Source organism: Rhodotorula paludigena (assembly GCF_050403205.1).
Source record: "Rhodotorula paludigena JCM10292 DNA, Rt_paludigena_JCM10292v1_ctg7, whole genome shotgun sequence".
Lineage (NCBI taxonomy): Eukaryota > Fungi > Basidiomycota > Microbotryomycetes > Sporidiobolales > Sporidiobolaceae > Rhodotorula > Rhodotorula paludigena.
This window is the reverse complement of record NW_027481451.1, coordinates 95,785-117,168: the sequence shown is the minus strand read 5'-3', so window position 1 is coordinate 117,168 and position 21,384 is coordinate 95,785. Positions and strand designations below refer to the sequence as shown.

General features: G+C 66.2%; 7 protein-coding genes across 7 annotated transcripts; 4 read left to right on the top strand and 3 right to left on the bottom strand.

Moving 5' to 3' along the window:
* Nucleotides 1-190: 190 nt before the first annotated feature.
* LEA1 (U2 snRNP complex subunit LEA1) lies at nt 191-1,336 on the top strand (the record flags this gene model as incomplete). The annotated part of the gene is made up of 5 exons (XM_076646994.1): nt 191-198; nt 291-364; nt 447-832; nt 899-1,185; nt 1,264-1,336. 5 exons carry the CDS (start codon nt 191-193, stop codon nt 1,334-1,336), a joined length of 828 nt encoding a protein of 275 aa, XP_076507332.1.
* Nucleotides 1,337-1,638: 302 nt separating this feature from the next.
* Nucleotides 1,639-2,764, top strand: JCM10292_006068 (uncharacterized protein; the record flags this gene model as incomplete). The annotated part of the gene is made up of 4 exons (XM_076646993.1): nt 1,639-1,818; nt 1,884-2,403; nt 2,483-2,577; nt 2,651-2,764. The coding sequence occupies 4 exons, from the start codon at nt 1,639-1,641 to the stop codon at nt 2,762-2,764; spliced, it is 909 nt and encodes a 302-aa protein (XP_076507331.1).
* A 268-nt stretch (nt 2,765-3,032) lies between these two features.
* On the bottom strand, nt 3,033-8,039 carry JCM10292_006067 (uncharacterized protein; the record flags this gene model as incomplete). The annotated part of the gene is made up of 10 exons (XM_076646992.1): nt 3,033-3,061; nt 3,121-3,575; nt 3,639-3,700; nt 3,764-3,898; nt 3,955-6,049; nt 6,098-7,057; nt 7,135-7,287; nt 7,349-7,557; nt 7,620-7,713; nt 7,963-8,039. The coding sequence occupies 10 exons, from the start codon at nt 8,037-8,039 to the stop codon at nt 3,033-3,035; spliced, it is 4,269 nt and encodes a 1,422-aa protein (XP_076507330.1).
* Nucleotides 8,040-8,371: 332 nt separating this feature from the next.
* BCK1 (mitogen-activated protein kinase kinase kinase BCK1) lies at nt 8,372-13,977 on the bottom strand (the record flags this gene model as incomplete). Its single annotated transcript, XM_076646991.1, has 11 exons — nt 8,372-8,441; nt 8,498-8,596; nt 8,652-8,740; nt 8,800-8,927; nt 8,985-9,050; nt 9,109-9,271; nt 9,338-9,426; nt 9,494-9,721; nt 9,785-13,511; nt 13,570-13,809; nt 13,876-13,977. 11 exons carry the CDS (start codon nt 13,975-13,977, stop codon nt 8,372-8,374), a joined length of 5,001 nt encoding a protein of 1,666 aa, XP_076507329.1.
* A 566-nt stretch (nt 13,978-14,543) lies between these two features.
* On the top strand, nt 14,544-15,120 carry JCM10292_006065 (uncharacterized protein; the record flags this gene model as incomplete). The annotated part of the gene is made up of 3 exons (XM_076646990.1): nt 14,544-14,670; nt 14,742-14,785; nt 14,869-15,120. 3 exons carry the CDS (start codon nt 14,544-14,546, stop codon nt 15,118-15,120), a joined length of 423 nt encoding a protein of 140 aa, XP_076507328.1.
* A 156-nt stretch (nt 15,121-15,276) lies between these two features.
* On the bottom strand, nt 15,277-16,928 carry JCM10292_006064 (uncharacterized protein; the record flags this gene model as incomplete). Its single annotated transcript, XM_076646989.1, has 4 exons — nt 15,277-15,830; nt 15,947-16,094; nt 16,155-16,215; nt 16,279-16,928. 4 exons carry the CDS (start codon nt 16,926-16,928, stop codon nt 15,277-15,279), a joined length of 1,413 nt encoding a protein of 470 aa, XP_076507327.1.
* A 465-nt stretch (nt 16,929-17,393) lies between these two features.
* Nucleotides 17,394-21,229, top strand: JCM10292_006063 (alpha/beta fold hydrolase; the record flags this gene model as incomplete). The annotated part of the gene is made up of 2 exons (XM_076646988.1): nt 17,394-21,075; nt 21,171-21,229. 2 exons carry the CDS (start codon nt 17,394-17,396, stop codon nt 21,227-21,229), a joined length of 3,741 nt encoding a protein of 1,246 aa, XP_076507326.1.
* Nucleotides 21,230-21,384: the final 155 nt, after the last annotated feature.

The window sequence follows — 21,384 nt, the reverse complement described above, 5'->3', positions numbered from 1 at the left end:
GACGGGGCTAGAGCGAGTGTGGGCTGGTACAAGGGTGCGAGTCTCGCTGGGACTGCTCAGACTGCACTCGGCTAGCCGCAAGCAGACGGCGGGACAGACACTTGCAAGAGCGACCCTCCCCTCGTCGTCGTCGCTGGCCCTCTTGCTCAGCAACTCGCACTCGCGCGGTGCAGGCCACCCGAGCCACGCCATGGTCCGGTGAGCCCTCCCCTCGCGGCATCCTCGCTGTCCGCACCCGTCCCACTCACCTTGACCCCTCTCCTCGCTCACCACCACCACACCCTCGACAGCCTCGATGCAGACCTCATTGCCCGCACCCCGTCCTTCCTCAACCCGCTCAAGGAGCGCCAGCTCGACCTCCGAGGCACGCCCCCTCCCCTCCCCCGCGCCTCTCCCCCTCCGCTCTCCTGCCTGGCACTCACTCTCTCGCACCCTCCCCTCCGCAGGCCTCAAGATCCCCGCCATCGAGAACCTCGGCGTGACCCGCGACCAGCTCGACGCCCTCGACCTCACCGACAACGCCCTCACTGCCCTCGCCAACTTTCCCCTCCTCCGCCGCCTCCGCACCCTCGTCTGCTCCAACAACCCCGTCCGCACCCTCTCGCCCTCGGTCCCCACCGCCCTCCCCAACCTCGACTCGCTCGTCCTCACCAACTCGGCCTTCCCGCGCGACGCCCTCCCCCTCCTCGGCGACACCCTTGCCCACTGCCGCAAGCTCCAGCACCTCTCGCTCAAGGGCGCCCCCGTCGCCCAGGCAGACCACTACCGCGACTGGATCATCTTCCGCTGCACCCGCCTCCGCTCCCTCGACTTTGAGCGCGTGCACCTCAAGGTCCGCCGCTCGCGTCTTCTCTCTTCGTGCAGTGGCCGCCCACTCACTCTCTCCCTCCCTCCACAGGACCGCGAGCGCGCGACCGCCCTCTTCCAAAACCCCGACGGCACCCCTACCGCGCTCCACACCTCGTTCCTCGCCGCCGCCGCATCGGGCACCGCCGCGCCCTCGCTCGTTTCTTCCGCAAAGACGTTCGAGCCCGGCCTCGAGCCCGCCGAGGCCGCCGCCGCCGCGGGCAAGGCCGGCCGGCTGCTCACCAAGGACGAGAAGGACCGCGTGAGGAAGGCCATCGAGGGCGCAGAGAGCGTAGAGGAGATCCGCAGGCTGCAGCGCATGCTCGCGCAGGGCTTTGTGTGCGTTCCCCCCCTCCCTCCCTCGACGAGTTGGCTGCAGCCAGTGCTCACTGACACCCGTCGCCGTGCAACTCGCAGCCCGACCGAGAAGGACCTGCGGGATCTCGAGCGGCAAAACGCGTCGGGGCGCACGAACGGCGCCGCGCCCTAGCTGGGCGCACACCCCGTCATCGCGACAGATACCCCACCCTCCATACTGTCATCACGGAGCGATGCAACTGTTGTACATTCACTTCTCCGCTTGAGCATGGTGTGCGAGTGCGAGGGCAAGTTGTCGCTGTCTCGCTTTCCCGCGGGCGAGAGTGGGCACCCTTCCGACTCGCGGTCTGCCTGCTAGCCCACCGAGGCTGTGACTCCTAGAGTGGCTCCGTCTCTTAGGCAGCAACTCAGGGTAGAGTAGCGCGAGAAGGGAAGCCAGGCCGTCTTCGCGTCCTCATCGCTTCCGCGCCGACCATGCTCGGCTCGCCGGCTCGCACTGCCTGCCGGGCCTGCCGCTGTGCACGCGCCGTTTTCTTAAGACACGGTTCTACGTCTGCCAAACCGGATGGGCCTGCAAAGCCGGCCTCGCGTCCTCCGCCTCGACCCCGCACCAAGGTCCTTTCCGACCTCGCCCCCGCCGCGCACCGTCTCGCCGTGCGTCATTCAGCCTCTCAGTGCTCCCATCGAATCGTTCTAATCGTCGCGCTCCAAGCAAACAGTTCCGCTCGCTGCCGTACGCCGCCCCGCCGCACCTCGTCGCGCCGCACCCCTCTCAGCACACGTTCCACGCGCAGCCCTACTTCTCGCTGCGCTGCTTCCCGTCGATCCCGCGCTCCTCCCCTTCCGCCTCTTTTCCTCCCCCGCCCTCTCGACCCGCGTCCCCGCTGAGAGCCGGCAGCCCGACCCCGACCCCCTTCCTCGCCGGCCGCACCGCCCTCTCGCCCTCGCACCCAACCGGCTTCCTCTCCCCCTCGTCGTCGTCGTCCGACGAGCTCCAAGCCGCGCTCCACCGCGCGGCGCACGCGCGCAAGCCCTACACGCTCGACCTGAGCGTGTTTGCGAGCAAGAAGCGCGTGCACAAGAGCGCCGTCGTGCGCGAGCGCTGCAAGCGCCGCGTGAGGGAGGCCGTCAGGATCGTCGTCGTGAGAGGCGCGAGGGGGGACGAGAGGGAAGAGGGGGGGATAGCGCTCGACGAGGGGGACGTGAGGAATACGGGGCCGCGGAAGTGGTTGGTCCCCGGTGCGCTTCCCCTGCGGGCACTTTGTCGAACTGCGGCCGTCAGAGCGAACGAGCTGACCGAGTGCTCGAGGACGTGCAGGGCACCACTACATCATGTCCATCTCGCTCGAGGTCTACCGCTGCCCGCTGCCCGTCCTCGTCGAGCATGTGCGCACCGCGCTCAAGGCCGTAAGGGTGCGTCGCCGACTCACAACGACCAGCTTTATCACTTGGTGCTGACTCGTGCTCCGTTGTCTGCGCCGCGCAGAAAAAGGCCGAAGAGGCGCTGCTCCGCTCTCAGCTGAACGACATCGAGATCTCGCCTCGAGCGCTGCAGGACGAGCCCGACGCGGCGCAGCCTTCCCGTCGCGGGCCACGCTGAGCTGGTGCTCCGCGCACGCATGCGACTGCGCGTCGAGAGCTAGCGGTCCCCGACGCAACGGTCTTCGAGCGGATCTGCACTACCGTCTGGCGTGCAAGGCGTCGAGACCGCAGCCGTCGATTGACTCGCCACTCACGCACGCTGAGAGAGACGGTACGGTATCGTGCATTGCGAGGCGAAGGGTATGGACGTGCAGGTGCGGAGGGGGAATCGTCTGAAAGGGAGGTATAGACACAGGAGTAGGGGGATCACGCGGCACTTGAGATCACTAGTACTCCCTGACACGCTGGAGAGGCTCTGCAATCGCGTGGGCGAGGTCAGCGAAGCTGGCACAGCTTACCAGGAGGAAGACGTACGAGGTTCCTCGAGGCTCCTCTCCTCCGCCGTGCTCGTCTCGCCACTCGTCTCGCCGTCCTCGTCGTCCTCGTCGACGCCGTCAAGCCTATGCGCCACCGGGACGGCCCGCCCCGCCTCGTCCTCCACTTCCTCCTCCGCCTCGTCGACATCCTCCACAAGCTCCTGCCCGTCCTTCTCATCCATCCGCGCCTCCTTCTCCCTCCGCTTCTCCTCGTCCCTCCTCGCGCGACACCCGCACGCCCCGTCCGCCTCGCCGCTCAGCACGGCGAGCGCGTCCCTGGCCGCGAGCTGTCTCGCGACGGCCTTGCTCGAGCTCTCACGCGTCGCGAGCGCGCGGCCGTGGAAGGTGCAGGTCGCGCGGTGGTAGGGCGAGTCTTCCGAGGGCTGGATGGACGAGATTGGGGAGGAGGACGGGAGCGAGCTGAGCTGGTCGGGCGAGGTGAGGCGCGTGATCCTGCGAAGCGGAAGGAGCCGAGTGAGCCGGTGAGGAGAAGCCGGCGGACTGCGGACGGCGCACTTGATGGAGAGCTCGGTGCATGCTTGTGAGTCTCTCCAGAGCATCAACCGGGAGTAAGAGTCCTGCGCATTGCGCGTGTATAGTCAGTCCGGTGCGAGCAAGCAAGAAGTACGAGATCGACGCACCCTCACGCCGTCGTCGCGCAGGTGCGGCACAATCTCGGCGTACAGCTTGTCGAGTACGGCGTAGACGGGCTCCAATTGCATGCCGCAGTCGAGGAAGACGACTGCGAGAAGCGCCTCGACGACATCGCCGAGCACCTGCCACGTCGCGTGTGAGCAGTGTGCTGGACGCGGAAGGCGTGGGACGGACGCACCTTTGGCGGCGACCACAAAAACGTCAAGTCGCCCTCGACGACGTCCTTCCAGTCGAACCCGTCCGCAAGCTCGGCCGCCTCGCGCATGGCGCCCTCGAGCGGCGGGCTCGAGTGCAGGATCGTCTTGTGCAGCCCGAGCGTGCGGAGCGCGATCAGCGCCAAGCAGCCATTCGAGACGAGGAGGGCGCGCTTGAACGTCAGCGTCGCCGGGGTCGACTGCGGGAAGCGCTCGTAGATGCGCATGGTCGCCCACTGATCGAGGATCGCGTCGCCGAGGTACTCCTCGCGCTCGTAGCAGTAGACATTGTTCGCGGCGTAGCTGCGGTGCGTGATGGCCTGCACGAGTAGCGCGCCCTGCGTCGTGAACGTATAGCCGAGTGCGGCTTCGATGGCGTTGAAGGCGAGGCCGGCGGGCTGCGGCTCGACGTCGAGGAGTTCGCGAGCGGACGGTCGGTCGTGCCACAGCGTCGTCCCGCCGAAGCACAGTCCGAGTCGGTCGCCAACCTGCAACGCCGTCTCGAGCCCACCCATGAGGACCGCTGCGCCGAGCGTTGCTTCGACGGTGTCGGAGAGTACGCGACGCGGAAGTCGCTTGGTCATGCTGAGCCCGTCGGGCGCGAGGACCACGTCGTCCGAAGATTCGGGCACGAAGGTCAAAGTGCGGAGCGTATGTGGAAGGAGGAAGGCAGAAAGGCCGGACGCGAGCGACTTCTGACGCAGCGAACGGTTGTCGACCGAGTTCTCACGCAGGCGCGTGAGGTGGTCTTCGTCGGCGCGGCGGTGCTCGAGGCAGATATGCACCGTCGTCGCGAGCTTGAGCATCGAGTCGCCCAATGTCTCGAGCAATTGGTAGTCGTAGCCGCAGGCGCTGGCAGGCGTCGTGAGCGCTTCATCGAGCCGCGCGAGGTCAATCTGCGGCAGGTTGAGGTGCTGCACAGCGCCCGCCGCAGCCTGCCGTCCATTGAACAGACGATTGAGGGACGGAGTGAAGGAGAAGGCGGCAAAGAAGGAGATCGGCAGGCGCGTGCAGCGCAGCATGGATGAGGGAAAGGTGCGAGAGTGCTGATAGGGCTTAGGCGGGAGTCCGAAGCGCTGCTCGGGCGGCACGAGGGCATTGTGCGGGCGGACGTCCAACGGCGCGAACTGGACGATGGGCTCGTGCGCGGCGGGGTCCAGATCGTGAAAGGCATAGCACACCTTGAGGTAGACGTGGTAGTCTGGATACCGGCGAATAATCTTGAGCTTCGACGCGGGCGCTGCTCGCTCGATCTCGCTGGTCGACGAAGCGGAAGTGACGTCGTCGCGGACGCGTTCGAAGGTCCCGATGCGAGCGGTCGGGCGGCGGAACGGGACGAGGACTAGATCGCCAGGCTGAGCCTTCTCAACTTGCAACGGCGCGAACGGGCGTTCAATAGCGTCCCAGTCGAGGTCGTCGGCAGCCGTGCAAGGGGCCCAGAGCGCGTAGAAACGCTCGTCGTCTCCTGTGCGACGGTTGAGCATGATTCGGACAACGTCCCGGTTGAAGCGCTCGAGCTGGGTGAGGCGGTGCGCGCGCTCGTTCTCGTCCGACCATTCGAGCTCGTGCACGCGGACGGTACGCACACCGAACGGCGCCCCGTCGCGAGTGAACAGCGTCGCCGGATCCAGCGGCGGCATCGCCACACCGCACACGAGAGCAAGACGCGTTGCCCCGGACGGAACGTCTATCTCGACGACGTGGACGAACGCCGTCTCAGCTGTCCAGACGTTGCCGTAATGGTTGACGAGGCTGATCTCGAGGTGCTTCGGCACCACCGAGTCGTCGATGTCGCGGCCGTCAGCATCCTTGACGCCCTTGACACGTCGCGGACGGTACGGGATGAGGTGGTCGTCGAGCGCGCCGCTGCGATGGAGCTCGATGGCGACCTTGAATGCCGCACGCTGCTTGGCCGCCTTCTTTGACGGCATGACGTCCGAAACGAAGACAGTGCAGTCGAGCGCTGCCGTCTTCGGCACCTTGACCGTGGCAGTCCAGGCGGTGACGGCGCCGACAATGTGGTACTCGGGCTGCTGCAGCGGGGTGAACGCATCGAAGCAAAGGATGGAGAAGTACTCGCTGACGAGGGCGATGGACGACTAGTGCGTGAGGAGTGCGCCGGTGGACGTCGCATATGTCGGCAGGCCATCGAGATCCGGCTCGTAGCTGTCGAAGTCATCGTCCGGCCGCGACCCGTAGAGCTCTTGCAGCTCTTTCTCCTGTCGCACGTACTCGTGATACTTGGCGGCATCGTCGGAACCCGCCTCGGCGAGAACGACGTACTTGGCGTGCGCGTGCCGGGCTCGGCCCCGCGACTGAACGTAGCCAGTGATGGTGGTGAGCGAGTCGAAGCGGATGACGAGGTTGCAGGAGCGGAAGTCCAGGCCCTCTTCGGCCACGCGGGTCGCGACGAGAAGGTTGTACTTGCCCGCGCGAAAGGCGGCCACGATGGCCTGCTGCTCCTTGACGGCCATGCCGATCTCCGTCTCGCTCGACGCGCCGGCCATGCGAGCCCAGCCTTGGCGACCGTGCCCGACGAGGGCGGCGGGACGCACCCAAGTCTGCAGAGACGGAACGCGAGCGAGGAGAGCGGACAAGATGGCTGCATGGTGCCGCTGCTCCACGAAGATGATGGCGTGGAAAAGCGGCTCGTCGCGATACGTCTCGAGACACTCGATCAGCGCCCCGACCTTGGGGGACAGCTCATGCGGCGCAACCGAAATTCTGACGAGGTCGTCGAGCGCAGGCGCGACCTGCTCGGTCACCTTGTGCTCCTTTGCGAGTTGTGCGAGGTAGAGCACGGTACCCGCGCTACCGAAAAGCGCCTGCGCCTTGACGACTCGTCCAAAGAGGCGGTCGTCGCGAGTCCAAATGTGGGAGAGTTGATCGCTGATGTGCCGGACGCTGTGAGGGACTTCCTTCTGCGCGGCCGTTGGCGGCATGTGCTCGAGAAGCGATTCAACCGCTCGCGGCGAATGCGTCTCCATGTCGTCGCGGTGGACCTTGGCCACTTCGAGGATACGGACATCGAGCGTCGATTCGAGGCGGTCAATAGCTGCTTCGGGCTGCTTGACATTCCAGATTGGCCTGTGTTTGGGAACCAGCCGCACGAGGGTGTCAGCGTTCAGTGAACGATTGGCGCATAGTTTGAATCAACTACGTACGACGCCGTCAAGCCAAGGATGCGAGGAACTCGTTCGCCGGCGGTCTTGAGCGGATGGTAGTGCAGGCGCATGAGAACGGCGCATGGATGGTTCTTCTGCGCATGGTGCGCCTCGTCGAAGATCATGAGCGAGACATTGCGGAGATCGAAATAGCTGCGAGACGGTGGCTTCAGTCTCCAGAGCAGGACCAGGCGGTCGGCTGGGAGCAACATACCGATTGTTAAGGCAGTTGAGCCAGATTTGAGGCGTGAGGACGATGGCATCGGCTTGCGCAAACTCTTTTAGCCACCGCTCGCGGTGCCAATAGTCGACACCTTGTGCGCCGACAAAAGACTTGACGCGCAGCGTGGTCTGCGACTCGATGACCTGGGCCTGCTGAGGCACGAGTGTCGTCGTTGGCGTCAAGAAGACGATGAGTGAGTGCTGTGTAAGGATGTAGAGGTCAGGACACGCCTTCAGAAACAGGTTGAAGCGACGAGAAGCACGGGAGAGCCAGGCGGAAGGGGTTGCGCGGCAACTTGGCGCATGAGCATGATGGCAATGAGCGTCTTGCCTGAGCCGGTGTCGGCGCGTACGAGTCTGTGAGCCTCATAAAGCAATCAGACCCTGGATCGGAGCTACTGTGGGCGCGCGAGAGGCGCAACAACGGCGCTGTTCCCAAGAAAGAGTCTGCGCCGGCGCTCAGCGCTTTGCCTGCCAGGAAGGCTCTACGCAGCGATCCTGAGAAGTCCAGGGAGCAGCCTGAGACCTTGTCGCGCGCCTAACTCGGCCTGGCTGGGCCGCTATGCCCCCGTTCTCGAGTCGAGCGATGCAGACGATAGAACGCACACATTGCGTTCGAGCGCCTGTGCCGCCATCTCTTGCTGGTAAAGGCGCGGAACGAGGCCGCTTGGGCTCGCGGCCATCCCTCTGGCACGAGATGAGGCGACTGTGGAAGGATGCCTGCTGCACCGCCTCGACGCGAAACCAGCGGGCCGTGCGGGGTGAGCCGCTCAGCTGACAGTCCAGCGAAGGCTAGCAGCGATGACGAGCGTGCCGGCTGCGGATGGCAACCGCAGATCTGATCAACGAGGAGAAACTAGGAACAGTGTTGCGGGTGCGCGGAAGGAAGAGGGTCTGCGAGGTGAAGAGGGGAAAACAGCTAGAACGACGAGGGAACAGCGACTTCAAACAGAGTGTGTAGATACAGAAAGTGCAAAGGAAGGGAGAAAGCTCGCTAGGGCGAGTGCAGCGATGATTAAGCGTTGTCGTGGGCGAGCGGAGTCGTCGGCTTGTGCGCGCGGCGGTCCTCCTCGGAACGCATGATACTGCCGAGACAACCAGGTCAGCTCCCACTCACTCACGAAAGAGACGACGTGCGCACCGATAAAGAGAAGTCTGCGTGAAGGACCAGCTCGGGTCGAGCGTGGCAAGGAACGGGTGGTGTTTTGCCTCTGTGGCTTTTGGTCGGTGCTCGGGTTCGCTGTGGTCATGCCGTCAGTACGAGCCGACTTTCGGACGAGATGAGCGGGACATACATGGCAAGACAAGCGCTGACGAAACGGTCGGCTTCGGCAGAGAGAGTGACATCGGGAGGGAGAGGCGGGCGCATGCGCTCGGCGCCGAGCTGCGATTCGCGTTCGAGCGTTCAGTAGGATGTAGCTCGCAGGATACAAGAACGCTTACCTTGAACATGGCTGCCATGAAGCCCTCGCCCTCCCACGGACGAGACCCCGCGAGCATCTCGATGCAGATGCACCCGAGCGACCAGATGTCTGCCTTCGCCGAATAGCCCTGCTTGTTGTTGTGGATGACTGCGAGCAGCGGGGGTGAGCTTCGTGCGGGAGGCACTGGATCAAGTGAAGACGCACCTTCCGGGGCCATCCAGAAGATCGAGCCCTGCATCGACATGTTTTCGTTGTTTTGGTAGATGTCGCCTGCGAACATGCGTCAGTCAGCAAGTGGGCGAGTACACCTGAACGGGTCGCAACGCACCGCTCTTCTTGGACGTGCCAAAGTCCGAGATCTTGCACATTCCGTCTTGGTCGATGAGAATGTTGTCCGCCTTCATGTCGCGGTGGAGGATGCCGAGCGAATGCAGGTAACCGAGGCCGTCGAGGATCTGCAGCGTGAAGAACTTGATCACGTTCTCCTCGAACTGCGATAGCGGGATGCGAGATTTAGTCGAGCGCGACGCAAAGAGCAGAAGGTGCATAAAGCGTACCTTGCCGTGCGTGCGGATGATGCGCCCAATGGAACCACCGGGGACGTATTCGAGGAAAATGGACAGGAACTCGGGGGTCTGCTCCATGCCTGGATTTGCGTACGGACTTCTGTCAGTCACGCGGTCTCTGCAAACGCAAGGAGACGAGTAGCGCACCGAGGTAGAGCACGATGTTCGGGTGGTCGAGGTCCTTCAGGAGCTCGATCTCGGCCTTGAGCGACGAGATCATGCCTTTGGTGCGCTGGTCCTCCTTGTCCGAAAACGTGCGCGGCATCTCGACCTGCTTGACAGCGATCGTCTCGCCAGTCGTGACGCTGAGCGCGATGTAGACGTGGCCGTACGTGCCGCGACCGATGAGGTCGCCCTTGATCCACTTGTACGAGACTAAGAGAGAGCGCAACAGTCGGCAACAGCTTGACAAGGGACGGGACACAGGAGAGCACGCACAATTCTCGGGATCATCGCCCGACGTGTCCTTGATCGCGTTGATGTCCTTCATCTGGGCGCTAGTGACCTCCTCGATCCGCGCGCCGAACAGCTTTGTGCTCTTCCTGCGGAGCAAGTTGCTCGCCAGGCCCGATGCCGCGCGCGCAACATTGTTGCCCGCCTTCTGCAGCATGCGCTTGCGGTCCTGCGCAACGACGCGGATCGACTTGCGGTACCCGAGATGTGTGCCCGTACGTCGTGGCGCGCCGCTCAAGTAAGTCGCGCTGGACGGCGGAGCATGGCTGCTCGCGACGTCGCACACGGGGCTCGCGTGACCCGTCGAGGGCGTGGAAGCGCCCGGCGTTGGCAGATCGAAGACGGGCTTGTCAAGGTCGTGCTCCGGGAAGAAGACGTCGAGGTGCTCGAGGACGGTCTCGACCGGCGGACGGAACGCCCAGTCCTTGTCGTCCTGCTCGCGCGATGCAAACGAGTTGCGGCGCGCGAACGGTGAGCTCGGGAGTCGGACAAGGTCGTCAAGCCGCGGGTGCGGGAACTTGCGCCGCCCGCCACTGGTGCCGCCGTCGGTTCCTCCAGTCGCGCTCGATGTCTCGGACCGCCGCCCAGACAGATTGATGCGCTCGAGGGCATTTGTGAAGGACGAATCGCTCTCGCTCGCCGAGCGACGGTTCGACGCACTGGACACAGGCGGACTCGCTTCGCTCGAGCGGGAAGAGTCGAGAGCCGGGCCCGCATGCGGCGGCGGAGCGGGCGAGCTTGTCGTCGGCGTCGGCGTGTCGATCTTGAGGCGCAAGCTCGGGCGACTTCCAAGCGAGGAGCTGCGGTTGAGCATGCCGCCTGCACCAATCCCGAGGGGGGAAGGCTTGGGCGGGAGGTTCAGTGCCGGTCCGTGGCCGGGGAAGAACGTCGCCGCATCCTCCTCGATCTCGTCACCGAACTCGTCGACGACCTTGGGCGCCACAGGAGGCGCGTTCGGCGAGACGGGACTCGGACGGAGCGTGCCCGTTCCAGATGCGGTGCCGCTGGGGACGAGCGTACCTTCCTCTCCCGCAGTGCTCGCGCCGAAGCGACTCAGGATCGTCTGCGTCCAGTCCTGTGCGGTCGGGACCGAGTCGCGACGTCCCGCGCCATGCCCGGACGAGGTCTCCGACCCGCTGCCGCCTGCGCCGGTCGAGCCAGGCGCGCTGTTCTGCCTGCGCATGGGCGAGGACGAACCGTACGAGGAAGGAGCCGGCACCGCAGTCGTGATCGTCGAAGCGGCGGACGGAACGTTGACGATCGTCGCGGGCGCAGAAGGCGGCGGCGCATTCGGCGGTGGCGTCGGCGCAGAGGGCGGCTTGGTGAGAGACAGCGGCGGCTGCCCGACGGGGAACCACGTGCTCGTCTCCTCGTCGAGCGGGTCGCCAAACTCGTCGACCAGTCGCGGCTTGACGAGCGCGGGCGGAGCCGCAGGAGAGGGTTGCACAATCGCGGGAATGGCGATGGGAGCGTCGCTCGCAGGCGTGATCGGCCCGCTGGACGTCGAGGGCGGACTCGTCGCGCGCGAGACCGGCTGCTGCTGCTGCTGCTGCTGCTGCTGGTCGTGTGGGCGCAGCGGCCGACGATCTGCATCTGCAATCCCGTCGAACGCGCCATCGTCATCCTGGAACGGCGGCGCGGACGGCGCGGGCGACGACCACTCGCCTGCAGCCGACCCACTCGAAGTCCTCCTTTCGCGCTCCGCGTCCTCCCTCTCGCGCTCGAGCGTCTCGCTCTGTCTCCGCTGATGCGCCTGCTCTGCGAGGCGTGCGTCTTCTATGGCGCCGCCGCTGCGCACGTCGTACATGGTCGCGGGCCTCGCGGCACTTCCTGGCGCAGGCTGACTCTGGCTCTGCTCCAGCACAGGGCGGCGCGGCGCATCGAGGTGATGCAACGGCGGCTGACCCGCCAAATGCACCGGCTGCGTCTGCGCGTGGTGCGGCAGCGGCGGTGGTGCGGACGGCGAGAAGGGCGAAGGAGCGGGTGAAGGGGAGGGCGATGCTCGCGCAGCGCCTTTATGCTGTGCCTGCACGGGAGCAGAGTAGAACGCCGAAGCAGGCGCGCTCGGAGGAGGGTGCTGCTGATGCTGCGACGGCGGTGGAGGCGGGCGCGAGCCACCTGCGCCCGGGTAGCCCATCGGTCCAAGCGGCGGGCGGAAGCCGGATGCGGCGCCAGCGGACGGGGCCGTCGCCTGCGGCTGCAGCGGGATGGGCGGCGTGTGCGCGCCCGCAAAGTGCCCGCGCAGATCGTCGGCGCTCTTCGACCCCATGCGCTGCGTCTGCGGCTGGACCGCCAGCGTGGTCGCCCGCGGCGGGAGGATCGCAGGGTTGCGCTGCGGCTGCGCAGAGGGTGCGAAGTGTACGACAGACGAGAACTGATTCTGCAGCGACAGGTTGTGGTACGGCGACTGCGTGCCGGGAAGGGGGAGGTTGCGATATGGCTGGCTGCCGTACTGCGGGAGCGTCGAGCGCGGGTCCTGCGGCGGGAGAGGGCGAGATTGTGGCGGGCCGGCAGTCACAGACGGCCGAGGCGGGGGCACCGTGATCTGCTGAGCGGGCGCGGCGACCGTGCGGGTCCAACCGGGGGAGGTGACCTGAATCGACGGGGTCGTGTGCGATCGCTGGTCCACCTGATGTGGCTGCGGCGGGAGACGGCGCGTCGGACCAGACGGACCCATCACAACGTGTGCTGAGCCATGCTGCGGTGGAACGGGCGACGAAGGGAGGTGAGGGTGAAAGGCGGAGGGCGGATTCGGCGACGAGCGGGCGGACGAGGAGGCGTGCGCAGACGGAAGCGGCGGTGAGATGTGGAAGTAGTCTTCAGGAGACGTTTTCAGCCCGACGCTGCCGCTGCGTTCGCGGAAACCGCTTCCGCCTTCGCTGGAAGCGGCAATCGGTGGGCTAAAGTGGCCGACCGAGGCCGGCGACGAGACTACTCGCGCGCCGTTGAGCGAGCTGCCAGTGTCGGCCGATGCAGCAGACGCCTGCCGCGACCCATGCCCACGCGAAGCGGACGACATTGACGCCCACAACGGGTGCTCGCTCCTGAGTCCGCTTCCGGGCGCGCCATATTCGTCGCCCTGGCTGCGGTCCGACGCATGCGACGAAGTCGACGGGCTCTGCCTCCTGTGCGCGCTCGAGCTTGCAACTGACGAGGCGCTCGCGGCGCTGCGTTCGCGTTCACGCTCGCGCCGTATCCGCTCGGCTCCGCCGGCGTACTCGGCGGCGCTACGGCCCGTCTCGGGCGAATGGCCCTCACGCCGCGGGACGACTTCCTTGACAAAGACGGTGACCTGCGGGCCTTGTCCCTCCGCGCTGCGCCGCACAGCGTCCCACAGCTCGTCATCGCTGACGGGTACACCCTCGCCGCCGCCGATGCGGGTCAGGTAGAAGGCGTGACGGTACATGTCGGCGTCGGGGATGTGCAGGCGCGACATGATGAGGTCCTTGATGGCGGCGGACGACGAGACGGAACCGAGGGGAACGACGGCGAGCGATTCGAGGTCCGCCGTCGCGGTGCAGACGGTCCCTTGTGGGAGTGGCGGAAAGGAAGGAGGACTTGAGGGCGATGAGCTGAAGCGGGAAGAGGTCGAGGGAGCGGGCGAGAAAGCGGGCGAGCGGGATGGAGGAAGCGGCGAGGACGGCTGTCGTGACGACGGTGGCAGAGGCGCGAGCGAAGAGTAGGCGCCAGCCTGCGAGGTCGGAGACATGAGCTGGAGCGCCTGAAAGCGTCAGTCGTGACAATGACGCTGGGCAAGAGACGAGACGCACGCTTGAACCCGAGGATCCGTCTCGCCGATAGGCGCTGCCGTTTGCGCTGTACCCGCCAGCCGACATGGGCGCAGCGTCGTGGCTGTCACGACGTAGCTCTGTGCCGCTGAAGCTGCGCTGCTGCTCATACGCCGAGGGGATGGGCGGTTGAGGGCGAAAGCCGCTCGTGCGGGTTGGCGGCGAGCCCGGCGACATCGCACCATAGGGCGATGTTTGCACGGGCGAGCGCACTGCACCGTACTGCACAGAGCTGGCAGACGACGCGGAACCCTGGCCCGGCGAGAGCGGGGTCGGAAGCGGACGTACGGACGGCGGGACGGGCGGAGAGGAGGGGCCGCCTGGCTGATGGTAGTGGTGCTGCTGCTGGGCTGGCGGCGGGGAGCGGTAGCGGTCCGCGGGAGCCTGCATGGCGGGCGCTGGAGCTGTGCGGGCCCTGCGAGAGAAGCGAACGTGGGAAGATCCCAAGGATGAGCGGGTTCGCGCCTACACCGGGATTACAAGCGGCGAGGTGGAAAGGGGTCGACGTACCCGCGTATACACCCAGTCGTCGTTCAGAAAGCACCTCTAGGGACGAAAAGTGCAGTCGCCGAGGCGCGAGAGCCTCGCCTTTGCGAAGATGATCGGGACCGCGCGACACCGCGAGGGACAGAGACTCGATCGCAGGTCAGCCGGGGCGCTGGGTAACTCGGCGGGCGTCTGCAGCGAGTACAGCCCTGTACAACTTGTACGCAGGGCGGTGTCGCGAGCGAAAGGACAGCAAAAGGAGAGCGAGGTTCGGGAAAGTCGATCTGCACGCCGTCCCCGACGACATCGGATGCGGTTAAGAAGGGAGCCACACGAGCACTGCAAGTACTGTCGACACCCCTCGAGCACCAGTCAGCCCGGATCAGTCTTGCTTGCCCGATCCTCGACTCGTCCTCCTCGACGTTCCCCACCTCGCCTCGACTTCTTCTCAGTCCGCTAAAAGATCCGCCATGCCGTCCAACAGTCTTTTGGGCACACCTCTACCGCAACGGCAACGTGCACCGGGCGCACCCTCGCCGTACACGCCCTTTAAATCGAGTGCAGCGGGTCCTTCGAGCCCCTTCAACCCGCGCAACAGTGCGTGCACCTCTGAGGAATCGCTCAGACACATTGGACAGGCTCGCTCACGCTGCCTTCTGCACCCCTAGGCTCTCCGCTCAAGCAGTCGACACAGCCAGCACCCTCAGAAGGGGTACGTTGAAGCAGCCCTTCTGCACGCACGCTGCCGATTGCGGTTGAGTGACTAGCGCTGAGCTCGACCCTTTGCGTGTCTAGTCCGCCTCGCCAACCCTCTCGACCACCTCTGTCGCCCCCTCGACCTCGTCTGCTCGCGGCGACTCGCAACCACCCTCCGACCATCAGCAGCAGCAGCAGCTCTCGCAACGGCGACAGCAGCCGTCCGAAGCCGAGCTCAAGGCACAAGCAGCGGCGGCCATCGCGCGCACGCGCATCGTCGCCGATGCGAGCTTGTCGAGCGCGTTCAAGGCGAGCGAGGACCCCGAGCTGTACGACCTGTTTGTGCGGTGAAGACGGGTCGCAGTGTGGTGAGGTGCAATGTGTACTCGCGGGCGTGTTGTACTTCAAGGGGTAAGGGAGCGCGGCGACGCGAGAGAGAAGAGTAGACTGCTTGTGTTTCCCGTTCCGCTCCTACACAAGTCTATGTACAGTCACCCACCCGCGACTTTACCCGTCGAGCTCGATGATCTCGACCTCTGTCCAGTTCTCGTAGATCTGTCCCCTCCGGAGCACCGTGTCCATCTCCCAGCTCCTCCCGTCCTTGCCCTCGCCGACATCGACCTTGCGCTCGTCCTTTGCGCGCGTCTCCATCCACCGCCCGAGCTCCGAGTCGCCCTGCTGCGTGCCCTCGCGCGCGCAGTGCAGCACGGCTCCGACCGGCGCCTGGAACTCGAGGAACACCATCCCCTCGCGGTCGTACCCCTCGCCCTTGGCTTCGGCGCCCTGCTCCGTCGACTCCCCCGCGCTGCTCGCCGGGGCTTTGTCCGCCTCGGGCCCGCCGTGCGCGGTCTTGCGCGCAGGGCCGTGCGAGTCGAGGTGCGACGCCGTGTAGATCTGCACCGAGGCCTGGTTCGACGTGAAGCGGAGAGAGACCTGCGGCGACGAGGTCGTTGCGGGGGGTCCGGTGAGGATCGCTTGTGGGATCGTGGGGAGACGAGGAGAGGTAGTCGAGCGGGTCGGGTCAATCGTGGTGGGCGGAGTGTTGAGGAGGAAGTTGCGGTCTGTATCGTGGTGAGCGTGAGCGTGGCCCAAGGCTTCAAGCGAGAACGCTACAGCGGCGACGGGACTCGGCCCCGCGCGGCACGAGCGCCCGGCGATCAAGCGACGAGTCACGCACCGATGCCGCCCTTCGGGAAACGCTCGCCGATTGTCCTGTGCGGACCCTCGCGACCGGCACTGAAGAAGTCGAGCTCGTCGCCCTCGTTGATCTTTTCGATCTTGCCGGTCGAGATGCCCTGCTCGTCGAGCTCGACGAGCTTGTCCGACTGCGTGAAGACGAGATCAGCTGGCTGGCCCTGAAGAGCGAGGGGAGGGAAAGAGCGCACGCCGAGCCAGAGACGGTGGTTCAAGACATCCTTTTCGCGGCAGTTGTCGAGGCGGAAGCCCCTGCGTTTCAAAAGCGGGTCAGTCTGAGAAGGTCGGAGAGTGAACGCGAGCGCTGCAACGGACCAGTGCAAGGTGAGGTTGAGCGGCGTCCCCTTGGGGATGTCCTCGTCGCCGTCCTCGCGGATCTTTGCGCGCAGCACAACTTTGACCTTGCCCAGGATGCGCCCGGGCTTGCCTTCGACGTCCGTCTTCACGCCGTCGTCCTTCTCTGGCGCGAGTACGACCGTAAGAGCCTCGACCTCGAGGCTGCAGGGGAAGCCGTCGGCCCCTGCGGGCGAGTACAGACGGTGGAGAGAGGACGCCTCGGTGATGGGCTCGTCCGGCGAGCTCGCAGGCGGCGGGAGCGGGTGGTCGGCGTCGTCGAGAGGAAACAGGACCGAGTCGGCACGGCCGAGGGGCGTCCAGGGGAGCGTGTCGAAGCCCGAGTCGCCGCCGTGGAGGCACACGCTCTGCGCGCCCGTCAGGTGGAGCTTACAGCCCGAACGGCAGCGCGTCTCTCCGGCGGGGAGGCGGTTGGCGTAGCGCCCGACGACGGGGTTCATGAAGGCGCGCCCTCCTGCGGCGTGGTGGAACATGCTCGGGTCGGCAAAGCCGCACAGGACGTCGATCCCGCTGTGGTTGCAGACGACCTTGGTGAGGCAGTGGCCATGTGCGAGGACGTCGGCGGAGAGGTTGGGCGTCTCGAGCGGCGTGTGGTCTTCGTTGGCCAGCATCGTGGGCAGCAATCTCGTTCTGCCTCGCTCGTGTCAGAGCAAAAGGGCAAACTGGGGAGAAGGCGGAAAGGACCGAGCGAACGTCGTCAGGGAGCAGCTTGCACCTCGACCGCTTCCGAAGCCGCTGAGAGTGCTGACAGGGGTACAGGCCGAGCTATCCACTCTATCTAGCGAACCCTCCGCTGACCCGAGACGCTCGCTGCAGCGTGACATCTCCCCTCTCCGAGCATCTGTGATCGCCCAACTCGCATCGTCGCCCACACGCACCAGCGCAGCTGCAGAGGTGCGCAGCTGTTCGTTCGGGTTGCTTGAGTGAGCTGGAGCTGAACAAACTTGTACCCGCAGCCCTCTGTGCTCGGCTGCGCTCTCCCCCCACCTTGTCCAAACAAGCCTCTCGTCGCGCCTACACAGCAAGCTAGGGCCTGAACAGGCCACGAACCAGTTCTGAACCTGTCTGTGAGGCGGATGGAAGGCGGCTCAGGCTCGGTCCGCTCCGTTGCCACCCTCCCCTGGTCAGGCGCAGGTGGCAGGCCGCACGACGCCCGCCGCAAATCCGTCACGCTCGGCGCTGCAGACTACGTCCGGGCAGGCTTGTCACCGAGCAGCCCCAGGGAGCAGCGCCGTCGCTCGACGCACGCGCCGCTGCCGCCTTCGCTCGCCTCGTCGTCGCCGCCTCCTCCGCTTCCCACGCTCGACTTTGCCCCGCCTGCGCCCCCGCCCAAGACCCCCGTCCGCCCATCGGCCATCCGCTCCGTCAGCTCGTCCTCCGTCTCGTCGAGCAGCACCGCGCATGCCGGCCTCCCGCGCAAGGTCAGCTTCGACGACCGGCCATCCGTTCCGCGCGCGTCAACGTCGCGCTCGAGCTTGAGCGCTGCGAGCGTCTCGAGCGCAAGGCGGCGCTCTTCTGCTGCTGCGCCCGCCTACAGCGGCGCAGACGGGCCGGATGGGCGGCGCGCGTCGACCGTCTCAATGCGGCACAACCGGCCCATCTCGTCCATCTTTCCTACGACGCAGCGACCCGCTTCCGTCCAGTCGTCCGCGTACGCGCCCTCAGTGGCACCGGAGCGCGAGGGACCGCTTGCACAGGAGGAGGAGCAGCGGCGGCGCGAGCGGGAGAGGGAGCGGTCCCTGCGCTCGTTGAGCAGCAACAGCTCGTCGATCGTCTCGCACGAGCGTGCGAGCGCAAGCGAGGGTGAGACGGAGTCTGAACTTGGTGTGCAGCGAGAAGAGGAGGAGCAGAGGGAGGAGGAAGAAGGAGCGGGACCCATGGCGTTCGGCATCGAAGCGCCGCCCCAGGTCGGCGCGTCTCAGATGGACGCGTTGGCCGACGGGATGGGTCGCGCCGCATTCGCAGGGCACGACGAGGAAGAGCGCCAGAAGCAGCGGCAGCGTCGCAGGCGGCGACGGGAGGACTCGGGCGCACTCAGCGAGTGGAGCATCCTCAGCGCCTCGCCCAAGAGCGGCGGCCGGGCTTCGCCCTTCGCAGTGGCAGCCAGCAGCGGCGACGAGTCGCGGACGACGCGCTCGCGCGAGACGTCCGATGCGTCGTTCGCGAGCTTGAACGCTCAGCCCACGTCGGCGCAGCTGGCGGCGCCGCTGCTGCCGTCGCCAGACGAGCCCGAGGGCTACGTCGACTACGACATGACGGGAGCGCCGAGTATGGCGCGACAGGAGACGCTCAAGGCGATCGAGCGGCCTTGGATGGCACCGCTCGTAGCAGGTGGTGGGGCAAACGGGCCTCGTACCGTCGAGGAGCTGCGGGAGGCGTACCGCGCCGGAGGAGCCGTGCACTCTCCCAATGCGGGCGAGGGACTGCTGGCGAGCCCGACCCGGGTTTCGCAGAATGGGCGGAGAAAGTCGCTCTTCGACACACCGTCGACGCCGCCAAATGGCATCAGAGAGCTTTCGCTCTCGCCGTCGCCGTCGTCGCGCCCACGACGCTCGCTCATTTCGCCTACTCCCTCGGCGAGTGAGCGCGAGGCCTCGCCAGCCACGCCGACGCCTCCCGTACCAGTGGTTCCTCCGCAACCTCCCACTTCTCCGCCTTCACCGCCAGCACTCCTCCCCTACGTCCCCTTCCCGTCCCCGCCGCCGGACTCGCTCGCCCCGCCAGATCCGCAGACACCTTCGCGAATCAAGTCGATCGACGAGATCATCGCGCAGCACGCCCCGACTTCGTATCTCGCTAACCGCCGACCATCGGCATCCCCGTCAGTCGCCACCTCTGCCGCACCGTCTGAATCAGCACGCGACGTCCCGCGAGCTCGCCAAATAAGCGCTGAGACGACTGACAGCGCCGACACGACCACGAGCGCCGACTCGCTTGCTGCCGAGATTCGGCATGCGAACGACGCGCAGGGTGCGCTTGTTGTTGAGGAGTTGGCACCGGACGAGCTGCCATCGTTGAGCTCGTCCACACCGCTTCCGCCAGCGACACCTTCTGGAGCGGTCGTCATTCCTGCAGTTGACGCGCTGCTCCATGATGACGGCACCTCGTCGGTCCACTCGTCGGCGGCCGCGCCGCAGGTGCAATCGCCGCGGTCTGCTGACGGAGATGCGCAGTCGCATGAGCGCGAGTTAGCGCGACTCCTGCGCTCGCCTCGCCTCACGCGCCTCTTCACCCTATGCCGCCCGCCCAACGCCGGCCTGACCGTCTCGCTCGCCGATGTCGGCTCGCCCTCCGGCTACCCTGTACTCGTCTTCCTCGGTTTGGGCTCCGTCCGCTATCTCGTCCAGCTATACGACGAGCTCGCCGACGCGCTCGGCCTGCGCCTCATCTGCTTCGACCGCTGGGGCCTAGGGCGTACGACCGACGTGCCCGACTCGCAGCGCGGGTTCGTCGAGTGGTCCAGCGTTGTCGCCGAGCTCGTCTCGGCCGAGCACCTCAACCTGTCGTCCTTCTCGATCCTCGCGCACTCGGCTGGCGCGCCCTACGCCGTCGCGTCGGCGCTGCACGGCGAGCTAACGCACCGCGTGCGCGGCTCGGTGCACCTCCTCGCGCCGTGGGTCTCGACGTCGGCCGACTCGCTCGCGGGGATGTACAAGTACCTCAAGTTTGTGCCGTCGAGCGTGCTCAAAACGGCGCAGGCGGCCGAGTGGAAGATGCAGTCGTGGCGGCTCGGCAAGCCGCCGTCGCTGGCGCATGCACCTGTCGGCTGGGACGCTAAGACAGGAAGGCTGATGAACGGCGAGGAGCTGCAGCGGCAGGAGGAGGAAGACGAGCGCCGCGCAGAGGCGAATCAGGGCGTCCTCCTCGCGTCGAGCCCCACCAACGCGCGGAAACTCTCGACACTCTACCCGGACGGCGCGCTCATCAAGGCGGGACCCGAGGCGACGCCGCCGGCCAAGTCAAAGGGCTTCAAGGCGAGCTTCGGCGGCTTCTTCAACGGCGGGTCGAGCTCGCCCAAGCAGTCGCCGACGGGCAGCAGCCACCGTAACTCGCTCTTTATTCCTTCGCCATCCTCGCGCCGCACTTCTTTCTTCGGCGGCTCGTCCCGATCGACGCCGCCGCCCGAGTACACAGGCAGCCCAGCTTCTGTGCGCGCGTTGGCGCCGAGCGGTTTGCCGGGCGTCGGTCACCGCTCGTCCATCTTTTCCGACGCGTCTCCGCTTCCCTCGCCGACAACGCCGACGACACCGAACCGCCGCGAGTCGGTCCTGCACCCCGCTTCCTCACCCGCTCCACCCGCCTCTCCCGGTGTTCCGCCTCCATCATTCCGCGAGCGTATGCCCTCGATCGTCTCGAACCTGTCCTCGGGCTCGCGCAATGGTGACCGCCCGACCATACCGCCCGCAGCGCTCATCGACGGCCTACTGCGCGCTTCGCACGCCGAGTCGCTGCGAGGTGGGACATCGGACCTGCTCGTCCTCCTCGAGCGGACGTCTGCCGCCTCGGTACAGGGCGACGATGCCACGAGCGTCATGAGCGGGAGCGGCGGCGGCGCGGGCGGGAGCAAGAAGGGGCTCGGGTTCGCGTACCGCGACCTGCCCGTGCCCGTCAAGGTGTGGTACGGCGACCGCGACGACCGCATCAGCCTGAGCAGCATCCGCTGGCTCGAGCGCGAGCTTGACCGAGGTGTCGCTGGGATCGGAGGGAAAGGGTGCGAGGTCCGCATCGTCGAAGGCGCGGATCACGGACTCATGGCGAGTGAGTCGCACTTCCCCTGCTCTCAGTCAGGCTGAGCATTCGCGCTTTTCGGAGCGTCCTTCGTCGGTCAGTACTGATTCGTTGCTTCCGCGCAGACCACCGCGTCATGGTCGAGGTGCTCGACAGCATCGCTCACGAGCGACAAATTCATTGATTTGCGCCGTACCTTGCACACCTGTCCTGCCTTTCTGTCAGCACCTCGACCTTCGAGTGCGCCCGTCGCCCGAATTCGACGATGGCCCGACCACGGCCACCTTTAACAACTTCAGGGTGAAACGCTCGCCAGTGCTTCTTGCAATGCTCAGGCTA